The sequence below is a fragment of the Plasmodium brasilianum genome, chromosome 13 (assembly GCF_023973825.1).
Source record: "Plasmodium brasilianum strain Bolivian I chromosome 13, whole genome shotgun sequence".
Taxonomy (NCBI): domain Eukaryota; phylum Apicomplexa; class Aconoidasida; order Haemosporida; family Plasmodiidae; genus Plasmodium; species Plasmodium brasilianum.
Window position 1 is genome coordinate 437,085 of NC_090126.1, and position 22,652 is coordinate 459,736.

The window sequence follows — 22,652 nt, forward strand, 5'->3', positions numbered from 1 at the left end:
TTCCTAAACCTGTCTTTTCCCTCCCCCCCAAAAGGGGTACACAAATGTACATATAAATATATATATATATATATATAACTACGTGCATACATATATATAAATACGTGTGTACATATATATAAATACGTGCATACATATATATAAATACGTGCATACATATATATATATATATATTCGTACGCGTTTTTTCCCTCCACAGAAATTCCTACAAATATGGAGACCGCCATTTGTATACTCTTCCACCTACTGCACATCACCAGCGTTTTTCTTTTCAGAAAAGAACAATCACATGAGACGGATACACGTGAAAAATCTTTTTTGACGAAACATGAAGTGGATCTATCAAAAGAAATTGCAAATTATTATTTTCTAAATTTTCATTTACTGCTTTTTCAATTTCACTTATTTTTTCATCATTATGATAAAGAAAAGAAGTGTTAGCAGATGGTTTTAACTTGTTTGCATAAGCGAATTGTTCTCCATAATGTGCTGCACCATGTGATGTATCATGTGCTTCTCCATATACTGCACTGCGTGTGATATTTTTTTTCCCCTTGAACCCAACTTTTTTTATTCCATCTGAAATATGAATATTGCTTAAAGCACAAAATTCATCAACGGCGTTAATGAAAAAAGAAAATTTCTTACATAGAGGTGTATTTTCTTTTCCTCTTTTTAATTTTACTATTTCTTGATAATTTCTTCGAATATTTTTCCATTTTAAAAAATTAATAACAACAACAAAATTCTCTTGTTCGTTTAGACAATTCATACCATATATATATAAACATATTGTAGTAAATGTAACCTTTCTTGCTATAAAGGGTATAATTTTTTTAATAGTACATTTTCTTTTTATGTTTGCATTAAATTTATAAAAATAGGCATTTTTTGATTTGTTCTTATTTTTTACCTTATACACATTCATTATTTTTTTATGATGGATATAATAATTAATAAAAGACGTAAATATATAACTGTTCATAAAAAAATGTTTTATTATTGTGTTGTCTCTTTTGTTATCTTCAATATATTCGAAGATGCACAGATCTAATTCATCCTTGCTTAAAATTTTCCCCCTTTCCAAGCAAAACGCACACACGCACTGTGCTCGTCCTAGAGCCATTGGAGCCCCTCCCATCAACTCATCCTTCCTATTGCTACTGCTATGGATGCTACACATGCTTCCACTATTGCTTCCTCTACCACCGCTTTCTCCACGGCTACTCTTTCTACCCACATTTTCGTCATCCCACCTTTCCAAATTTATATAACACTCCTCAACTTCACTAGTGCTGTCAAATATCCCATTGGGACAGTCCATTCCGTTCGTACGCCCCCCCCTACATCCACTCCGATTCATCATTAACATATTTTTGTTTATTAGTCGAATGAAACCAGATACCAAATCCCTAAAGTTTAAACCCTTTATATTATTCTGTCGTGATATTTCGTTATTTATATTTTTAAAATTTCGGTATAAAATTAAATTCTTTTTTAATAAAAAGTTTTTCCCTTTTTTCTTCTCCTCCTTCACGTTCACACAGTCTTGAGAGGATTTCCCGTCAAGATTTACCCTCTCATATATTACCCCTTTATCCTTTTTGTTAACTTCCTTTAATTTCGCTTCTCCCTCCTTTTTCGCTTCTCCCTCCTTTTTCGCTTCTCCCTCCTTTTTCGCTTCTCCCTCCTTTTTCGCTTCCCCCACCTTTTTCGCTTCTCCCTCCTTTTTCGCTTCCCCCACCTTTTTCGTTTCTCCCACCTTTTTCGCTTCTCTCTCCTGTTTCTCTTTTTTCCCCTTATCTACCGCATTATCCTCTATGCCAAACAAATAAGTGTATAAGTGGTTGTACCTACTCGAACGAGAGTCATATGTAATTTTTTCCAACTCATTTTTCTTATTTGTATCGTCTTCATTATCCCTCCCTACATAGTAGTAATTATAAATATCAAGGGTATTATTTTGCTCCTTTTCTAAGCTACCCAAACTGTCTGAGTTAGAATTATTTGAAAAAAAGGAATAATCCGACTTGACATTACTACCCTCTGTTAAGTTTAAAATATCTTCTTCTGAACTATTTTCGCTTTCTGTAATTTCCTCTTTAGTTTCACTATTTTCCCCTTTTGTTATATCAACAATGCTCAAAAAATTAAGTTTTCTAGAAGCTCTTTTTTTTAGTTTTTCAAAATTTATTAGTCGATACATACCTGACCGTTCGCTCTTGCAAACGCTTTTACCATCATCGTTGCTATAGTACTTTCCCCTGTTCCTACTTCTGCTACATTCAAATTTTATTTTTCTTAATCCTTCCTCTGTACATCCATTCTTCTTGTTAATCTCCTTCTCAACAATATTATAATTCTCCTTATTATAATATTCATTACTTCCTTTCTGTTTATTGCAGTCCACTGTTTTGTCATTACTACAATTGTGTTCTTCCCCCCAAGATTCAATTCCTTTTTCTGTTATATCATTGCTTGCAAAGACATCCATGCAACGAACTGTATCTTTTTTCAAATTACACACTTTATCAAATATTTTATTACAACTATAATACTTTCCATCTTCGTAAGTTTTTCGATATAATACACAATGCATGTTATTTCCATTTTTTATTTTTTTCTCTATATCCTTTTTTTCCTTAGATTGTTCATCCTTGCAATTTTGTTTTTTGACCCCTGAAGATAATGAGAATGCACTGCTTTCTGAGTTGCTACTTCTGAGACACCTTTTTTTTCTTCTTTCATCGATCCTTATATTTATTATTTTATTCATTCTTTTGTTCATTCCTTTAATTGTTCCTTTATTTATTTTATTACTCCTTTTATTTCTTCTCTTTTCTGTATTGCTACTTTTATCCGTATCATTACTACTAAAGAGGAGGTACTTCCTTTTCAGTTTGTTTCTTTTATGCTTTATTTCATGTTCCACAGGAACATCAATACTGCTCTCTGAGTTGCTACTAAACAAGCTTTTTTTCTTTTCGTATGTTGTCTCTCTTTTTATTTCATGTCCCATAGACACAACTTCACTCCCCTCTGAATTGCTACTAAACAAGCTTTTCTTCTTTTCATATATTGTCTCTCTTTTTACTTCATCTTTTACAGTTATGTTGTTATGTCTATCCAAATTGGGGCTAAATAAAGGTTCCTTTCTTTTTTTTTTTTTTTTTTTTTTTTTTTGACTTGTTCATTTTTTTCAAATATTTTATTACTACTACTTTCCGAATTGCTGTCAAATAAGTTCATTTTTATTTCTTTTGTTTCTTTTTTTTTTTTTTTTGCCGCAAAATGGTATAAAAAACTCCAAAAAAAAAAAAAAAAAAAAAAAGAAGATGGAGAGATGTATTCTTGTTAATATTTGTTTATTAAAAATACGTATAATGAAACCTCCTGTTTAACCCTACAAATGTGTCCATTTTTCGATTGTTCAAGTATTATTATAAAAAATGTATGTTAAACAAAAAAAAAAAAAAAATGCAAGAAGAAAAAATAAAAGCTCAATATAAATGATCTTCCCTCACAACACCATTTATTAATTCATTTATGATATAATAAATATGTACTTAATATGTATGTGCATATGTACGTATGATTTATATATATCGCTAAAAGCCCAAAGAAAATTATCACACATAAATACACATCCTCCAATGTGTAAAAAGTGAATGGAAAAGATTAATTTAGATCTTTACTGAAATGGGGAAAGAATGGATATGTTCACCTACATACATTCAAAAGAATAGGACAAAAAATTATCACTAAACAGATATGGTAACTTTAAGCAAATTAGTTTCCTTGTTTTACTTCACACAATTGTTTATTCATTTGGTCGTTTATTATTTCCATTACACGTATATGCGTTTACTCATGTTTGTGCACTTGTTTTGTAAAGAGCACATTTGAATAATGGGAACGTACACTGTTAATTGCCACGTTTGAGTTTTACAATATGGAGAATTTTTTTTTTTTTTTTTTTTTACCTTGCCTGTGCAGGATAATTTTAATTAAAAGGTAAAGAAGTGATCAAGTAAACAATCGAACGATTGAACAATTGGCGAAGTAAATTATTAACAAAGTGAAGAAGTGGAGAAGCTAAACCCGGAAAATCACTTTTCTCCCCCAATTTCTTACCAGTGGTCAGCTCAACTGACATATTTACGTTAACCCCTCTGTGCAATTATTTTTTTCATTAATACATAATTAAGAATAAATGTACTTAAAATAAGTATCTTAAACATGACTAAGAACAAATGTGTAGGTAATGAAAAAGTTATAACTCCTATCATCAACAAAGGAGCCATCAAGCCGGTCGAAATAAAGAGCATTCACGAATTACAGTACGAGTTAAATATCAAAATTTACACAAACATATATACGTATAATACACTGTGTAATGGTATATTTATATGTAGAGGTATTAATGGAATTACTGGTAAAAAGAACAGCGGGAAAAGCAGTCTTTGTTCCCACATTTGTGTAAATTTATTTTTTAATGACTTATTACACTTTTTTCATCTTTTCTATTCAACGTACTTTGATTTTGAAAATTTTTTACATAAGAAAAATATAGAAAATAAATTCTCTTCCAAAATATCAAAAAATTTAAAGAATCTAAGAAAAGAGTTTAATATTGAAAGTACAAATTTTCAAGAGTTAAATCAGCTGCTAAATTATTTCACCCTTTTATTTATAGACTTATATGATAAAAAGGTAAAGGAAAAGAATGCAGGATTTTTATTAAATTATAACAGAATTTATAACAATAACCAGTTTTCTAAAAAAAGAATTATTTACATAGACCTAGATAACAGTTTTTACATTGAAAGATACAAAAATATGATTTATTCCTCTATAGAAAAAATAAAAAAATTAATAAATACTTATATTAATTTCTGTGGTGAGAAAAATTCTTTTTTATTTTTATTACTACTGGACAGTTCTAATTTCTATCAAAAACAACAGCTGTTTAACATATATAAAAATTATACTAAAGAATGGTACCTGTTCATAAATCTATTTAATCATTATTTAAATAAATACATTGATGATATTACCTTCTTTGATGTTTTCAAAAATTTACAAATCTTAAAAATTTTCAATTTTTCTGAACTTGTTAATGTTGTTCATTTTATATGTGACCATGTTGAAAAATACGCTCATCCTAAAACTAACCATTTTAACAAATATATACCTTCAGATTTGGGGGCGGTAGTATTGGACAACTTAAATTATTTGCACAAAAGCAACACAGTAAACGATATGCAGTTAACAAATGCGCAGTTAAAAGATAAGCAGCCAAATGATGAGCAGCCAAATGATGAGCAGCCAAACAATGAGCAGCCAAACAATGAGCAGCCAAATAATGAGCAGTCAAACAATGAGCAGCCAAACAATGAGCAGCCAAACAATGAGCAGCCAAACAATGAGCAGCCAAATGATGAGCAGCCAAATGATGAGCAGCCAAATAATAAGCAGCTAAATAGTAAGCATCTAAACAATAAGCATTTAAACAATAAGAAGCTAAATACCGAGCAGCTAAATAATGAGCTTAAATGTTTGTTAATGAAACTGTCCAAACTATCTACAGAACATAAAATTTGCGTTTTGATAACAAATAATGATAGTAAATATTTTAAAAAACATGACGAACATTTCAATAAAATTTACTCAAAATATGTGTACCACCACATAATTGTAAGATTCATTAATCAAAAGAATTTATTTGAGCATAATTATCCTACGAAAAAGGTAAGCAAAAAAAATGACTGCTACACCCCGTCAAGTGATGAAGGGTCAGATGAAATGGCGGAAAATCATGATGATAACTTCTGTACAAAAAGATATAACCAGAGATACATAAAGATAAAAAAAAAAGGTAAAGACAACATATGCTTTTTTGAAATAAATGAATACGGAATTGAAACCTTGTTGCACTAATATCCTAAAAAGTGTGTCCCTACTAGTGAGCAAGCAACTGTGTGTGCATTTAAGTAACGAATTCAGAAATATAAAATAAATTAAAATAAATAAATAAACAAGTAAACAAATAAACATCTAAACAAATAAACATCTAAACAAATAAACAGCTAAACAAATAAACAGCTAAACAAATAAACAGCTAAACAAATAAACAGCTAAACAAATAAACAGCTAAACAAATAAACAGCTAAACAAATAAATAATTGTATATAAAAATTACCCCAAAAATGAACAGAAAAAGGAAAGAATATAAAATATAAAAAACTTGCTTCCAGTTATAATAAATAAATATATTGTACATGTACTTTCTTCAAATTCTCGAAGAATAACCAGTGTGTGTCATTGAAAAAGCCCCACTTGTATTTACAAAATCGTCAAAAAAAAAAAAGGTAACTGTTTTGCACATTTTTACACAAAACTGAAATTTTAAATAGCTTTTCATAACTCTGCATAATTTTATATGTATTTTTTTTTTTTCTTTTAAATATAAGAAAATGCCAATTTTTTTTTTGAACAATTCACATCCTTTTTTCTTTTTTTCTATTCATGTTATCACAATTTCATTTATAGTCAATGTATATGTGCATTTTTAAAGGAGCCCTTTAAAATATAAAAAGGGCATATGACATTACTACAAAAGGAGTGATAGTAACAAAAACGTTTATTTGGAAAAGTAAATTAAATAATTTTTACTTTAATACATATAAACATATATATATATAAACATATGTATGTATGTATACATATATATATATTTATATATATATATATATATATATTTTTTTTTTTCCGTTTAATAAAAATGACATGACTATATTCACTATTAATAAAGTTCAATTCGCTGTTAGCGCTTAATAATTAAATCTGTGTTGTTTTCCCATAAACGTAAGCATAATATAAACATTTTCTACATGAAAAAAATATAACAGCATATGTATTATCCTTGTTTCTTCTCTTTTTTTTTTTTACATTTACTTTTTTATGCAATAAAATTTTATTTTGCCGAAAAATGCAACTAGTATAAACTCGCATAATTTCTTCTTATTACATTTTCATAAAAATAAATAAGCACATATATACTTACACATGCACACACATATATATACACATATAAAAGCATATTTTGTACAAACACATACACACCTATATATATGTATATATATATACATACACTTCTCCACTTTGTATGCACCAGTGCAACGTACAAAGGTATCATATAACAACGGATTTCCTTAAAAAAATAATCAATTCTTTATGATGATAATTCCTTCACAGCAATAATTTTTTCCTGACCACAAGCAGATAGGACACTAACTAAAACTGATTTTCCACTATCAAATAAATTACGTATTTGTTTAGCTACTTCATCAAAATTTCCTTCCGAATCTTTTGGTAAACTTAAATCATCTTTTGTATCACCATTTTCGTACAGTAAAGAAACAAAACCATCCTCCGTAATATCAATTAACTGCAATTCCGTTCTTTTAACAACAGGTACATCCATGTTATGGGATGTAGGACATATATCTTCATATTTTTTACCAGTAAAAATATCAATACCTACAATGTGTGCTTTTGCATGACCATGTTTTCCAGTTTTGGATGTTGAATAATCAACAACTTTACATGGATGCTCTTTTAACATGACATGCCCATTTTTTTTTATTGCACCCGCCTGCACAGGATAGGTTTGTGATGCTCCTGCATCAATATTATCATATGTTTCGTGATCTGACATGTTCAGGTAATTTTTTACGCAATTGTAAACAAATTTTTACGCAATTGTAAACAAATTTTTACGCAATTGTAAACAAATTTTTACGCAATTGTAAACAAATTTTTACGCAATTGTATACACACTTTTTTACTCAATTTTTTACGCAATTTTATTCGTGATTTTTTTTTTTTTTTTTTAATTAGCTATTTTTAAAAATGGATATTATATATATAAATATATATGCATATATATATAAATTTGTATGTACGTTTATATCTACTTTTTCCCATATATATTTTTACCCTTTATTAAATATACATATATAAACTTATATATACTTATACATTTATAAATACAAAATAAAATAATGCATAAAATGTGTGATATATAAACAGTGACAAATAATTTTCTTTTAAAATAAGTTATACTTAAAGGGTACTCTTTTTATTTTTTTACTACTTTAAATTTTATAAAATATTTATTATTTTACATTATTTTATATATTATTATTATTATAATGTGTTTAACTTTAAAGAGAAGAATAAATTATGTATTGATGCGATGCAGCAATTAGTACTATTACTGTGCTAATATTTTTGTTAAAATCGTTCTTTTTATATACTATCTGTATGCATATTTATTTTTTTAATATTGCTGAAAAAATGGGGTTCTTTATTTATTTATGAAATATCCTCTATTTTATAAATCATACTTTTAAAGATAGGTTTATTTAAGTACATAAATATATAAATATGCATATACATAAATATATATATATATTTTTTAAAGAATTAAATCGTAAAAATGTTATTCCTTTTATACGCAGAAATTTGCTATACGCAAAACAGATTAAAATGATGCATTTTGTACATATAAAATATAAAAAAAAATATAAATAAATTATTTAATTATGTTATGTACTATGTGACATCCTACTATGTGTATTAAATAAAAAAAAAAAAGAGTTTTTAAAAAAAAAAAAAAAAAAAGAGAAAGCTTAAACGAGCCTTATATATAATATTATGCTTATATTATATATGTACGAATAGCATATGTACGTATGCACGTATATATATATATATATATATGTATATGCTTTTTTACTGATACACTACCGTGTAAGCAAAATTCAGTACTCATATAAAAATAACACTTGTGTATAACCGTTTTATTTTTTTGTATTAAAAAAATAGTTGTAAAAAAATGTCAATTTTTGTTCCCTATTTTTGAACTCACCAAGGTTTTAATTTATTGGGGTTTGTTTGACTCGTAAGGAGTCTCAATCATGATGATAGAATTATATATATTTATGTTATTATGCAAAATATTTTTCTTATTTATTTTAATAATACGCATAAGATGATATGTACCGTATGGAATAAATATAGAGGAAGAATAATAAAATATGAACATTACTGCATTGTTTGTTACGTGTTTAATATATAAAGTGCTTTTGCGTTTGTTATTATGTAATAAGGCAAATTTGTAATGTAAAGAGCAGTCATTTGAAGCTGCTACATAATTAGTTGAACATAATTATATACATGAGTGCGTACATAATATTCTTTTACATGCGTATTACGTTTGCATACATATTATATGCACTCTTGCATAGGAGTATATAGTAGTGTAACACCATTCAAACGAGCAGCTTGTTCAGATAACTGCGTAACATTTTTAACATTTCGTGTATTTTTTTTAATCACTTTTTATTTACACATGGTACAAAAACATGAAAAAAATAAAACAAAAAATTTATATTTTACACAATTAAGGAAAAAGTAATTTTTGCGATCATATATAATAATAGTTGGTGCCATATTGTACACATAGATAATTACATTTTATTTTATTAAAAAAAATTGTATATTAATATATTGCGATTACAATGGAAGCATGGTTACAAGATGCGCTTTTCGCACGTTAACATATTATTATTCATCTACCATGTCAGCGTAGTAATATTTGTTTTGTTTAAGACAAATTAATACTATTCTTATTCTTTTTTACTATGGTATTAACAGTTCATTTAAAAAAAAAAAAAAAAAAAAAAATGTATTTTTAGGACTATCGTTTTTAGCTAGCTAAATTATGTTGCATATTTATTTTCCAGCATACATAAATTAGTTTGTACATACATAACAACAGATGTAAGTATTTTTTTTTTTTTTTTTTGTTCACTAAATAAAGGAGGGGCAGCTAGCCGTTTTGTAAAAACTTAATGTTTAGTTATTTCGATAAAATTATTCAAAAAAAAAAAAAAAAAAAAAAAAAATATATATATATATATACTACTCTGACATATGACTGTTCAGTCCGTCAAATTTTATTTTATATTTATATTTATTCTACTGTACTGTATTTTATTGTATTATATTTTATTTTACTTCATTTTATTCTATATATTTTATTTTATTTTTTTACTCCAATCTTTGCGCTATAAAAATTCGTTGATGCTCGTTGGAATTTTATTTAAAATATGGTTGTAATCTGAAAAATGGAATATAACAAAAAAAAAAAAATAAAATAAAATAAAATAAACTGTGCACATGTTTGTATTCTTTTTCATCTCTATGTTATTTTTGGAACATTTTTTTTTCTCGTTTGTGAGTACCCGTTTCCACATGATTTCTCAGTACAACTAATACATAAGTTGTTATTGCCCATGCTACAAATTAAAAGGGGAAAAAAAAAAAAAAAAAAACACGCATAACTTTTATTTTTCTTATTCTCACAATCTTAATTTCATTTTCGTCCTCATTATTTTGTACGGTGTAAAATGTGCTTACTAATTAATGAAAAAATTGTGCTTATTGAAGAAAAGTTTATGGAACTAGGAATCATGAAAAATATGCTTGGGTCTAACGCCAAATAAAAAGAGAATTTGAGTGAAATGAATGTGTCTCTTTGTTCTAAGCGCATATATATATATATATGTATGCATATATATATATATATATGTATGCATATATATATATATATATGTATGCATGTATATATGTATATTTTTATGTCGGGATAGAGACACGCATCCTGCTTATTCTTGCGAACCTATGGGGTTTATCGTTTTGCTTGTTAAGTAAAATATTTGGGTAAGGGATGCGGCAATAGGTAATGAGCATAAAGTGGATACAATGTACTTGTCCAGTAGTCTTAAGGGAAAAAAAAAAAAAAATTAAATTAATACTATATGATACTATATGATATCATATAATACAATATAATACAATATAAGACGATATAATACTATATGATACTATATGATACTATATGATATCATATAATACAATATAAGACGATATAATACTATATAATACTATATAATACTATATAATACTATATAATACTATGTGATATCATATAATACAAGACGATATAAAACAACATAAAACAACGTAAGATTACATAAAACAACACAAAAGAATAAAATTGTGAACTCTGTCAACGTATAAAAACACCATTATATGAAAACAGCATTTGCAACAGTGAGCACTAAGTAAAAAAATATGCAAAAGAGTGAAACACTAATTTAAAATTACAATATTTTTGAAATAATAAATGTAGACCGACCGTATCATATATTCTCCTTATGACTGTTGTCAATTTATACGGGTGGGATGGTGTGCACATACGTATAAAAATATATATATATACATACGTATATATATGCATATGTATTTTTTTTTTTTCCCTGTTCATTTGTTATGTTCTTACATAGATATGGGACTTTGCAAAGAATTCGTCGAAAAAAACTTTGGAAATGATTTAACAATAATTAGCGATAAAACGCTAAGCACAATTAGATGAACTATTTTCAAGACGAAATAGTAATTCCCTCTGAATACTTAAAAAAGGAGAATTCACACGTTTGCACATATACATGGAAACTTAAATATATATAGACATCTGTGCATATACATAGATACTTATATATGTAAATATAGATGTTCGCACTCTTAAAAGACGGAGTATAATATATATCAAAATGCAAAAATACTCATAAATACATATACACGTTCAACTATTCGAAATGCTAACAATTCATATATATAATTCCGCTGAATCCGTAGTCGAAAGAATTTGCTCCATCTCCGCTTACATTTGTTACAGTGTCGTATATCAACTTAGCAACAACCTAATGGGAATGGGAGAAACATATATATACGCTTATGTATATACGCTTATGTATATACGCTTATGTATATACGCTTATGTATATACGCTTATGTATATACGCTTATGTATATACGCTTATGTATATACGCTTATGTATATACGCTTATGTATATACACCTATGTATATTCGCCTATTTATATACGCCTATATATATGCGCCTATGCATATACATATACACTCATACATACAATACACATACAAACATATTAGTGCTTGTGTTCGCGCGCCTCATTCTTATAAACGTACAAAGCAAAACATATATCGAGTGTATTTGTATAAAGTTTTAATTGTACAATCCGAGTTTGCTATACTGAAAGCGAATACTAAAAAGGAGAAAAAGTAAAAAAAAAAAAAAAAAAAGATTATTATACTTTTAGAACTAACTTTTTCTTGAGTTCTCTTTTTTTTCTTTCTTTTTTTTTTTTTTATCCTTTTAACATCCAAATACTAGTGGCAAGGAACAGACAAATCCGATATTTAAAATCCCGTTAGTTAAATAAAAGACAGTTAAAAGAGTGAAATAAGCTGAAAATTAGGAGATAAAAAAAAAAAAAATTTATTCCAATGTATATATATACATATATATATGCACGTCTATGTAAGTATGTGTGCATGTATATGTTCGTATGTTCGTGATAGTGTGCCCACTCTTCAAGTAATATTTTCATGTTAAGGTGAGATATACCCCATATAGATGACAACGTTAAGGTTGTCTGGTTTCTTGTATGACCTAGTAATAATTGGTACATATTATAATTATATAATTTTATGATGGTATAAATTTATAATTTTTTTTTTTTTTTTTTTTTTTTCTCTTTTTATTAACATATTATATGAGAATACATGCATGCAGGAGTTAACCGAATATTCCAATGAAGGCAAAATAAGGGCATAACAGTAAAAGCAGAAGAGAAATGTAAGTCCTCATGATTTCGTTGGAAACCTTTGATCATGATTAATTGAAAAAGAGATTCCCTCGATATGTGTGCTCAGGCATGTATGCTTCTATATCTATATATATCCATATATTTATATCTACCTGTATATCTATATATATACACACATGTATACATGCATACACAAGCGTACACCCACATACACCCATTTATGCATGTTCTAAAAGCGGATCACTTTCTTTCCCTCTTATGGATTACATACCCCTCTTGTCTCCCTTTGCATTGAGGGAACACAAGATAAATATATGTATAGCTTTGGAATTGCGATTTTCATACATGTATAAAAAATTTTACTTGATTGATTGAGTATGCCTTATCTACCGTTTTACTCCATATATCTGTAAAATAAAAGCGATGAAATTAGTTCCATGTAGCTTTCTTTATTATTCTACTATATATTTTGTTTAGGACAGCTCTAAACATTCTGCTTAGTAATATGGTAAACATTTTCTCTCTTTTTATATTTGGTGCACATGTATTCATTATGTTGTTAAGACCTATTTTATTATTCACTTGAACAAATCTTGATGAATCACTATGGACAATTCTAGACAAGAAATTGGCAGATGGGGAGGAAGCTACAAAGAAATGAAAATAAAGAAGAATTAAAATTTAATCAAATCATATGCTTTCTTTTTCTCACAGAAAAAAAATAAACAAACGAGTGAACAAGCGAGTGGATAAACGAACACACAAGCGGATAGACAAATTCGCATGCCAGTTCTTCCTAACCAAAAAAATATGTAAAACTTTTGAACTCATCATCCAAGTACACATCCTGCTTTTGTATAATGCTTTCTACAAATATTTGTTTTTGGCTAAGGACAAAAAACATAAGCACTAAAATGTAGTACCCCTTCATGTTTTTTAGTAAAATTTTTCAAAAATCTACAGCGTATGTTTGTTATATTTTTTTATGATAAAAAAATGTAGACGGGAACGAGTGCAGTAGGAGGGGTGTGTGTGTGTGCACAAGGGGTAAAGACAAACAAAAAAAAAAAAAAAAATAAGGAAAAAGAAAAAGAAAAACAAAAATATATAACAGAAAATTGAAAACAGAAAATTGAAAACAGAAAGTGTAAAACAGAAAGTGTAAAACAGAAAGTGTAAAACAGAAAGTGTAAAACAGAAAGTGTAAAACAGAAAGCGTAAAACAGAAAATTTTAAATGTAGGATTCGAAAATCTTAATTTTTGTCACAACTTGGTTAAGCAGATTTGACAAACACACATATTTGTAGAAGTCTACACATTCTTGCCACTTATAATATTTTTCCCTTCGAAATGTTACTATAAACGCCCCTGGAAATACGTAGGTATTTGCAAACATACAAACTTTTGTAAACATGCTTCTCTTTTCCCCCATTAAGCACTTCAAGTAAAGCGTAATATTGCCACTATAATGTACGTACACCATTCTTGCCCCGTAATTGGTTAAGTGCTTGTTAATTTTTATAATGCGCATTGCACATTGCACATTGCACATTGCACATTGCACATTGCATATTGCATATTGCATATTGTATATTGAATATTACATGGTTTGAACAAACGGAGTTAGCCCACACAAAAAAAGAAAATCTACTTTGCTTAAAACACGTAAAATTAATCATCATGCACGAAAAAAAAAAAAAATTCTCAAGCTACTTAAGAAACAACAAATTATATTGTTAATGTTGTAAAAATGAATATTACCATAATTTTATCTTTTTTATTGTTTTTATTTTATTTTTTTTTTTCCTATAAGTGTGTATAAACGGGATGATACTTCTTCCCCTTTTGCAAAAAATGAGCTTACTTTTTCTTTTATCTTAAAAGTTTAGATCCACATTTTGCTCATTCGGTAAATTGTACAAGCCTTAAATTTACTGTACCCCATTTTCCTATATTGCACGAATCAGAATGGGTAGACCTTATTTTCCACCTTTACTTTTTACCTTTTTTTTTTCCGCCTCCTTTGATGCTCACCACAAATTATCCTCATTCAGAACGTCCTTTAGAAGCTCCAGCTTAAAGAGAAGATTATACGTGGAGGTGTTACTATGTGTGCTCTTCCATCTTTGATTATCGCATAACTTACACAAATCTTTCAACTGGTCGTTCATATGGTTATAGATATTAGTAATATGTACATCCTTAATCTGTGTAGCGTTCTCAACACCCAATTTGCTCTTCTCAATATATAAAGGAGCACCATACCTATCCTGGTAAGTTTCATTTAAATTATTATTACAACATAATATAATGGAGTTTGTATCAAACATAAAATTTAAAATAAATCTTAACTCTTTAAATATATTTAAACTTTCACACTGTTCCGTTATGTCTAAACAACGATTAACAATTTCTGGTGATAAATATAACGGATAAGGAAATTCATGTTCTTCTACATGTTGACAAAAATATAATAAAAACATTAAGTAAATACAACCAGCTTGAAAAATAATAAGATTTTTTTTATACATTTTAAAATATTTATTGTCATTTTTTTCAAAGCTTTTTTTCAATATATCTTGCCATGCACACCATAATATTTTCCATACACAAAAGTTTTTTTCATATCTTGATTTTGTTAATATTAATGAAAATTTAGTTTCTTTAAATATACAACTAAATAAATATAAATCTTTGCAACTTTCTTTTTCTCCTTCTCCTTCTCCTTCTTCTTCTTCTCCTTCTCCTTCTTCACCTTCTTCTCCTTCTCCTTCTTCTTCTTCATCTTCCTTTTTTTTTATTTTTTTATTTTTTTTTATTTTATCAAATTTGTTCATCCATATGTACAATATATTTTCTATATCCTCTACATTACTTCTATACCTCCCTGGCAACGCCACAGGTACGTAGTATTTACCGCACAAGTCACCTACCCGAAGGACGTACTTTCCCTCACTTACAAAGTCGAGTGTGTACATTGTACCAGCTGCAAGCGTAGTAACCGTTCTTTATTTTGCTTTCTCATACATATGTACATACGTGCATGCACTAATACATACATAATACATTTACTCAATCAATCGTTCTGCTAGTCGTTCAACTAATTTATTTACCCATTTATTTATCAATTTATTTACCCATTTATTTATCAATTTATTTACCCATTTATTTATCAATTTATTTACCCATTTATTTATCAATTTATTTACCCATTTATTTATCAATTTATTTACCCATTTATTTATCAATTTATTTACCCATTTATTTATCAATTTATTTACCCATTTATTTATCAATATATTTATCAATTTATTTACCCATTTATTTACCTATTTATTAATCAATTTATCAATCAATTTATCAATCAATTTATCAATCAATTTATCAATCAATTTGTTTATCAATTTATTTATCAATTTATTTACGAATTTATTTATTTTTCTGCTCCTCTACCTCACCTGACACAAGTTCTGGAAGGCCTTATACGATGCGCAAACAATATTACAACTTGATAAAAACGTTTCTCATTTATTCTATATTTTGACACCTTAAAAAATGATAAATATTTCCTTAAAATGTAATTCATTCTATAATCTCCCCTTCAATATTTTTTTTTTTTTTTTTTTTCAAAAAAAAATTTATAAAATATGCTGCAAATTTGATAATTCTCGTTAAACACCCTCCAAGTTTCGTATTTCAACTCAGTAACTGTTAACAGTTCCTATCAATTCTATGTTTTTTTCATGCATCCATAAAAAAAAAAAAGAAAAAAAGGAATTACACGTATTTAATTTTTCTTCTTCTTCTTCTCTATACCTTATTACAAGAGACTAGATTTTCAACAAATACGGGCTGATAAGGGGACGCTTCCAATCTCGATACATATATATATATATATATATATATTTATTTATTTATTTACTACTACATTTCGTGTTATTATTTTTACTCAATTTTGAGGGCGTAAAACGGAACAAAAACTGATATATATAATCGTATGTATCATACAATTCTTAAGTTTATGTCTCTGCAAATTTATGCTAAGGTTAGTCAGTTTTGAAAGAAAAAACTGTGTTTTACAAAATGGTAAGAAATAAAAGGAAATAGTACACCCAAAAAAAAAAAAAATAAAATAAAACAAAAGTAAAAATAAATTATGAACTACTAGTGACAGATTTATAACACCTATTCTAATTATAACGACAATGGTGTCATCTTTTTAGTTTTAAGTATAATTGCATTATATGCAATTATGCATTTATACATATATATATATATATATATATATATATATATATATATATATATATATATATACCTACATATACACGTATACGCGTGTGTATAAATGGGCAAACAGGAAGGGCCAAATAGCTACACAAACATAATTTTAACACACTCCTTGCTGCCAATTTGCATTCTTCAAAATGAAAGATTTGTACTGTTATACTCATTTATTTTATACTTTTTATGACTCTTTTCTAGCTCCACCGCTAGTCAAATTTTTTTACTGTTACGAGAAGATATGCAAAACTTCCTCAAGGATGATGCATAAATAACATATCCTTTTATATATACTAATTTATGTATAAAATGCCGATACTTTTTCTTAATTATTCATTTTTATATAAAGAGTATAAAACTTTTTTTTTTTTTTTTTTACCTATTTTTCAAAATAAAATTGTAATTTAAAAAAAAAGAGCACAAAAAAATAGTTTATCATTTAATGCTAAAACGAAGTCGCCCTTCCATTCATGATGGATGACGAAATAATCGATTTGGAGCAGATTTATCCTGACTCGTACAGGCAAAATGTGACATTAATACCTATGTACTGTTTTGAAGTAAAGAAAGACATAGCCAAGGAGTGCTTAAATATTATGAAAAATTTTATTAATGCACAACTATTTAACAATTATAATCACCTGAAAAGATGTAAAAAGTCGGAAGGTAAAGTACAAATACTCGTTGGATTTTGCTCAAAACTTCCCAACAATTTACATGATAAGTTAATACAAATAAACAATGGAGAAGATATTACAATAAAAAAAGTAAACGTGTCCAAACATTCACCTATGACGAAGAAACAGTGTATAGAATGGTCAACACACTGGCCAGTTTATTACAGAAAACCTACCAATGATTTATATACCTTAACAAAAGAAGAAATAAAAAAATATATAAAATTTATAAACATTTCCATAAATATTGGGAAAACATTTGGTACTTGTCAAAGTGGATGTGTATTAACATACAATGATGAAATTATTGCATGTTCAGGTGATAATATAAAAAATCATCCTTTACAACATTCAGTTATGTTAGCTATTGAAGAAGTTTCCTATAAATTGCGTCATATATGGCAGATAAAAAAAGGAATAACCTCCAAAAATTGGGAATATTATCATATTGGTAATCCTATAAATAATCCTTTAAGTATATTATGCGCATCACAAACTTCACAAGAAGAAACTAGCAAAAAATTCAAAAGTATAAATAATGAAAAATGTTATGACCATGTCAGGACGAACAGTAGAATGGTTACTATAGAACAAAATGGAAACACTGTAACACATGATATAACTAAAGATTACACTAAAAATGTAGAGATGTATGATGCAATAAATATAGATCAATACCTCTGTACAAATTGTTACGCTTACTTAAGTCATGAACCCTGTTTTATGTGTTCAATGGCTATGATCCATTCAAGAATAAAATGTGTTATATTTGATGAAGTTAATAAAGCGAATGGCGCTTTATTTAGTAGGGAAAAATTACATTGCATAAAAAGCCTTAATCATCATTTTAAGGTGTACAAAACTGTGAAGAAGAAATTGTAATGATATCGTATGTGATTTCATGATATGGTAACGTATCATATTGAATTTTTTTTTTTTTTTTTTTTTCTAGCCAAAATTAAAAATGCAATATTTTCATATGCGACTTGAGAATCATAACTTATATATGTTCTTAATTTTTATTTGTTTACCCCCTCTTTTTGAATACTCCACTGCTACTCAATTATGCATCAATTTTTGCAATGATTTAAAAAAAAAAATTTAATAAGGACTATTAGTTTTTTCATTTTTGATTTGGAGCACACATTTTGTAGTTGCCTCTCGCTCTTCAAGTGCATAACGTTTATATGGCGTTTGTTTTGTTCATTTATTTTAATTAATCCTACTTATGTAACATATATCTGCGTTCCCTTTTGCTTATACTAGTACGAAGCTAATTTGTGAGTTATTTTATACATAGGTTATTGCTTTTATTTTTTTTATTTTATTATTTTTTTTGCATTAACATACATGTTCATTATGCTCAGCTCTTTAACAATTTTTTTTCCTTTTGCTGATTTATTTTTTCTTATTTATTTGAATACATATTGTATATATGTTCATACATGTGTATACGTTTTTAATATCATTTCGCTGTGGATATTTACCATGTGATGACTTACATAAAAAAAAAAAAAAAAAAAAGGTTTAACTTTTTTAATAATAATTTTATAAAAAACTATCCTTTTGATGAAAAGATGAAATAAAGAGCAGCGGTATATTTGAAATGAAAAGCGCGAACATTTGCTTATTAAGTGTAAAAGAGAACTTTGTAATTTTTAGCACATGTACACATATACATACATACATATATACCCACATATATACACACATATATATACACATATATACACACATATATACACACATGTATACACACATGTATACACACATGTATACACACATATATATCTACCCTACACAGTACTGCGTATGGCAAAAGTTCGGGTACGTAAATGCATAAACGGAAGCCTTAACATAAACCTTAACTTAAATCTGAGCATGAGTCCAAGCATAAATCCAAGCATAAGTCAAAGAATAAGTTCAAGCATAAATGTGTGCCTTTTGTGATTAAGCAAGGCGACTGTGTAACAACTAGAAACACATAAATATATTAGACGTAAAATGAGATATAGACTTTTTCCCCCCTTGACATTTTTAAGTTATTTAAGAAAAATTCATGTTTATTATTCCCCAGTAAGAAGCGAAAAAGCAGACGTTGCAAGGTAATACCAATAAATGCTCAGGAAAGGCAAAAGAAATAATATGAGATTGTAACCACTTTATTTAAACATTTTTATGAACAAACTGTATATACGCATACACGATAACGCTTTAAATTTGAGAATCTTGACTATTACCTAAAGGAAGAACGCGCAAAAAAAAAAAATGAAAACTGCTTTCATAATACATACACATATGTATATATATATATATATATATATGTAATACATGTTTCACCTTACAGAAGACTAATTATATTTGCATCTTCACAAAAAATAAAACAAAAGTTTCCCCTATTAAGTGTATCATGGGAATTACTAGCGTAAGCATTTTATAAATGCGCATTTTGAAGCAAATTTGTATAACATTTGACACTATTTTATTTTTTTTTTTTAATTTTCCCCTTTTTCATACACATTTTAAAGATATGAAAACCCTCCCATGGTAGAAGTGGAATACTTAAATGGAGAAAGAGAAAAGTTAATCCGAAAAAGAATGAACATTATGTTTATTTTCTTACTCTTTATTTTATTGTATTTTTTTGCGAGTATTTCGCGAATATTCTGTTAATATTTTGAGAATTTTTTTTTCTTTTATTTCAGGATAAATATAGAATATTTCAGCGACAAGCAAAAGAAAGAGATAATTGACAAGTGGAAATACACAGGTTACGATATTAAAAAAGAAAAAAAAAACATACGTTAACATTTTTATTTGACTTCTCCTTCTTGCATTCATCAGATTCATATGTGTGTAACCAAATTCATTTTTATATTTTTCCTTTTTTTCCTTTTTTAGCATCACTTGACCCCTTTCCCGAAGTTCTTGCACCTACCATGAAAAAACCAAAAGATGGTTTTTAGGTTTTTCTTGTCATTTTAGATCTGTTTGTCTATAATATTAAATTAAGATTTGTGCATTTTTAAGCTTTATGAAATTCTATATTCTTTGATTACTCATCCTTTGTAATGTTAACAAGTTTATAAGAGGGTATAATTATATTTCCTCCGTGTGTATTGAGTTTACACCACTTCAACTGAACAACCACGTAGATGTTGAGCAAACCGTAGGACGAATGAGAAATCAAACTGTTTTATGAAAAAATAATACAAAGAAAAAAAAAAAAAAATAAAATGATTAAGCAACAACCATTGTAACATGGGCCTTTTAAATTATATTACTGACAACAATTTGACAAAATAATAAGAAAATATGTAAATCTATTATTATATGTCTAAATGTATAACCAGAGATGCTTCGTTTTTACGGCTAAGTGGATATGGCATCTAGCGGTAAAGCACAACTCTGTTTATGTACAGAAAAGTATGTATGTTTGTATATACTGCATGTGGGTATAACACCCCTGAATTTTCAATATACCGATAATCCCGTAAAACTATTGCAGTTGTAAGGTAACAGAGCACGACACAATCGAGATAACAATATTGAAGCAGTAATTATAGTAATCATTACTGTTATTTTATTTTTATTTATTATAATTCTTTTTTCTTTTTTTTTTTTTTTTTTTTTTTTTTGCAAAAGGAAAATTTAAAAATCCTCAATGGAAGTTCCCTACACACACATTCTTAAAACATATACCTTAAAATAGAGAGAAAAAAAAAAAAAAAAAAAAAAAAAATGAATAAAGATGAAAGAATAAATCTTAAAGAATAAAATATAAAGAATGAACCATAAAGATTGAAGAATAAATAATGATGACATTTTTGCTTAATTTTTAAGACGCATAATTAAATTTTTTTTTTTTCCTTTTTTGGAATTCTTTCTTTAAAATTTCTTTTTCTTTTGAAAAACAGAAAATGGATAAGTTCATAAGTACAGTGTTCAGGTAATGGTACCTATATAAGGAAAACACACATGTTTAGAAAAATTTAAAAAAAAAAAAAAATAATAAATAATAATCCGTGTGCTCCTTTAATTTCCCGAATATACAACATTTGCAAAGAGGAACAAGCAAAAAGTAAATGAAATATTTAGTAATGAAAAAAAAAAAAAAAATATACATATATATATATATATATATATTTATATATACCCTCTTTGTAGTAACTTAAATTACCTCCCTTGCTAAATATTTTTCCCTGTTCTGAATGTTAGTAATTAAGTGCAGATATACCGATAAAAAAAAAAAAAAAAAAAAAAAAAAATTACGTACAGTTACTGTACTATTATAGTATTAATTTTTTTTTTATCTAATAAGTGAATGAAATAATAAAAAAAAAAAAAAGAAATTTGAAGAGTACTTATAATAAATAAGAAAAAATATAGTTCTACTATTATTAATTTTGTAAATAATCAAAATTAATTAACATAATGTTGCTGTGATGGAGATAAAATTTTAGAACCATTCACAGCATGTTGTGATCAAACATATTATAGCAAAAGGGGAGGAGAAAGAAAGAAAAAAAAAAAAAAAAAAAAGAACAGAAAGATCAAAAAGAACAAAAAGAACAAAAAGGGAAGAAAAACAATAACTCAAAAAAACAAAACCCATGGTCTTACCGTTCCTCAACTTCATAAAAACTGTCTATTTTTAACTATACATGTAAAAAAAAAAAATAATAAAATAATATTTTTTGGAAAAGATGAACCGCAGGAGGTATTGCGTATACATATTCATTGGTAATCTAAAAAGCTAACCTTCAAAAATTTTTAATTTTATGAGCATTTAATAACATGACTACATATTCATTTATTTAATTTTATTTTGATATAGCTTATGTCCTCTACATTTTCAACGTACATGATAGCAGAAGAGTGAACCGAAAACAATCGATCTACAGTAATATAAATTTAACGCGCAACA

At 27.2% G+C, this 22,652-nt stretch overlaps 6 protein-coding genes across 6 annotated transcripts; 3 read left to right on the top strand and 3 right to left on the bottom strand.

Annotated features, from left to right (window-relative positions):
* Positions 1–271: 271 nt before the first annotated feature.
* MKS88_004783 (uncharacterized protein) lies at positions 272–3,419 on the bottom strand (the record flags this gene model as incomplete). Its single annotated transcript, XM_067217988.1, has 2 exons — positions 272–3,122; positions 3,391–3,419. The coding sequence occupies 2 exons, from the start codon at positions 3,417–3,419 to the stop codon at positions 272–274; spliced, it is 2,880 nt and encodes a 959-aa protein (XP_067071165.1).
* An 820-nt stretch (positions 3,420–4,239) lies between these two features.
* MKS88_004784 (uncharacterized protein) lies at positions 4,240–5,940 on the top strand (the record flags this gene model as incomplete). The annotated part of the gene is made up of 1 exon (XM_067217989.1): positions 4,240–5,940. One exon carries the CDS (start codon positions 4,240–4,242, stop codon positions 5,938–5,940), a length of 1,701 nt encoding a protein of 566 aa, XP_067071166.1.
* Positions 5,941–7,234: 1,294 nt separating this feature from the next.
* MKS88_004785 (eukaryotic translation initiation factor 5A) lies at positions 7,235–7,720 on the bottom strand (the record flags this gene model as incomplete). The annotated part of the gene is made up of 1 exon (XM_067217990.1): positions 7,235–7,720. One exon carries the CDS (start codon positions 7,718–7,720, stop codon positions 7,235–7,237), a length of 486 nt encoding a protein of 161 aa, XP_067071167.1.
* A 2,416-nt stretch (positions 7,721–10,136) lies between these two features.
* On the bottom strand, positions 10,137–15,742 carry MKS88_004786 (uncharacterized protein; the record flags this gene model as incomplete). The annotated part of the gene is made up of 12 exons (XM_067217991.1): positions 10,137–10,189; positions 10,314–10,367; positions 10,751–10,851; positions 11,414–11,543; positions 11,738–11,834; positions 12,123–12,199; positions 12,315–12,401; positions 12,562–12,606; positions 13,035–13,047; positions 13,244–13,410; positions 13,565–13,650; positions 14,799–15,742. The coding sequence occupies 12 exons, from the start codon at positions 15,740–15,742 to the stop codon at positions 10,137–10,139; spliced, it is 1,854 nt and encodes a 617-aa protein (XP_067071168.1).
* A 1,776-nt stretch (positions 15,743–17,518) lies between these two features.
* On the top strand, positions 17,519–18,607 carry MKS88_004787 (cytidine deaminase; the record flags this gene model as incomplete). The annotated part of the gene is made up of 1 exon (XM_067217992.1): positions 17,519–18,607. The coding sequence occupies one exon, from the start codon at positions 17,519–17,521 to the stop codon at positions 18,605–18,607; it is 1,089 nt and encodes a 362-aa protein (XP_067071169.1).
* A 1,122-nt stretch (positions 18,608–19,729) lies between these two features.
* Positions 19,730–20,691, top strand: MKS88_004788 (uncharacterized protein; the record flags this gene model as incomplete). Its single annotated transcript, XM_067217993.1, has 5 exons — positions 19,730–19,830; positions 20,073–20,150; positions 20,254–20,307; positions 20,431–20,495; positions 20,627–20,691. The coding sequence occupies 5 exons, from the start codon at positions 19,730–19,732 to the stop codon at positions 20,689–20,691; spliced, it is 363 nt and encodes a 120-aa protein (XP_067071170.1).
* Positions 20,692–22,652: the final 1,961 nt, after the last annotated feature.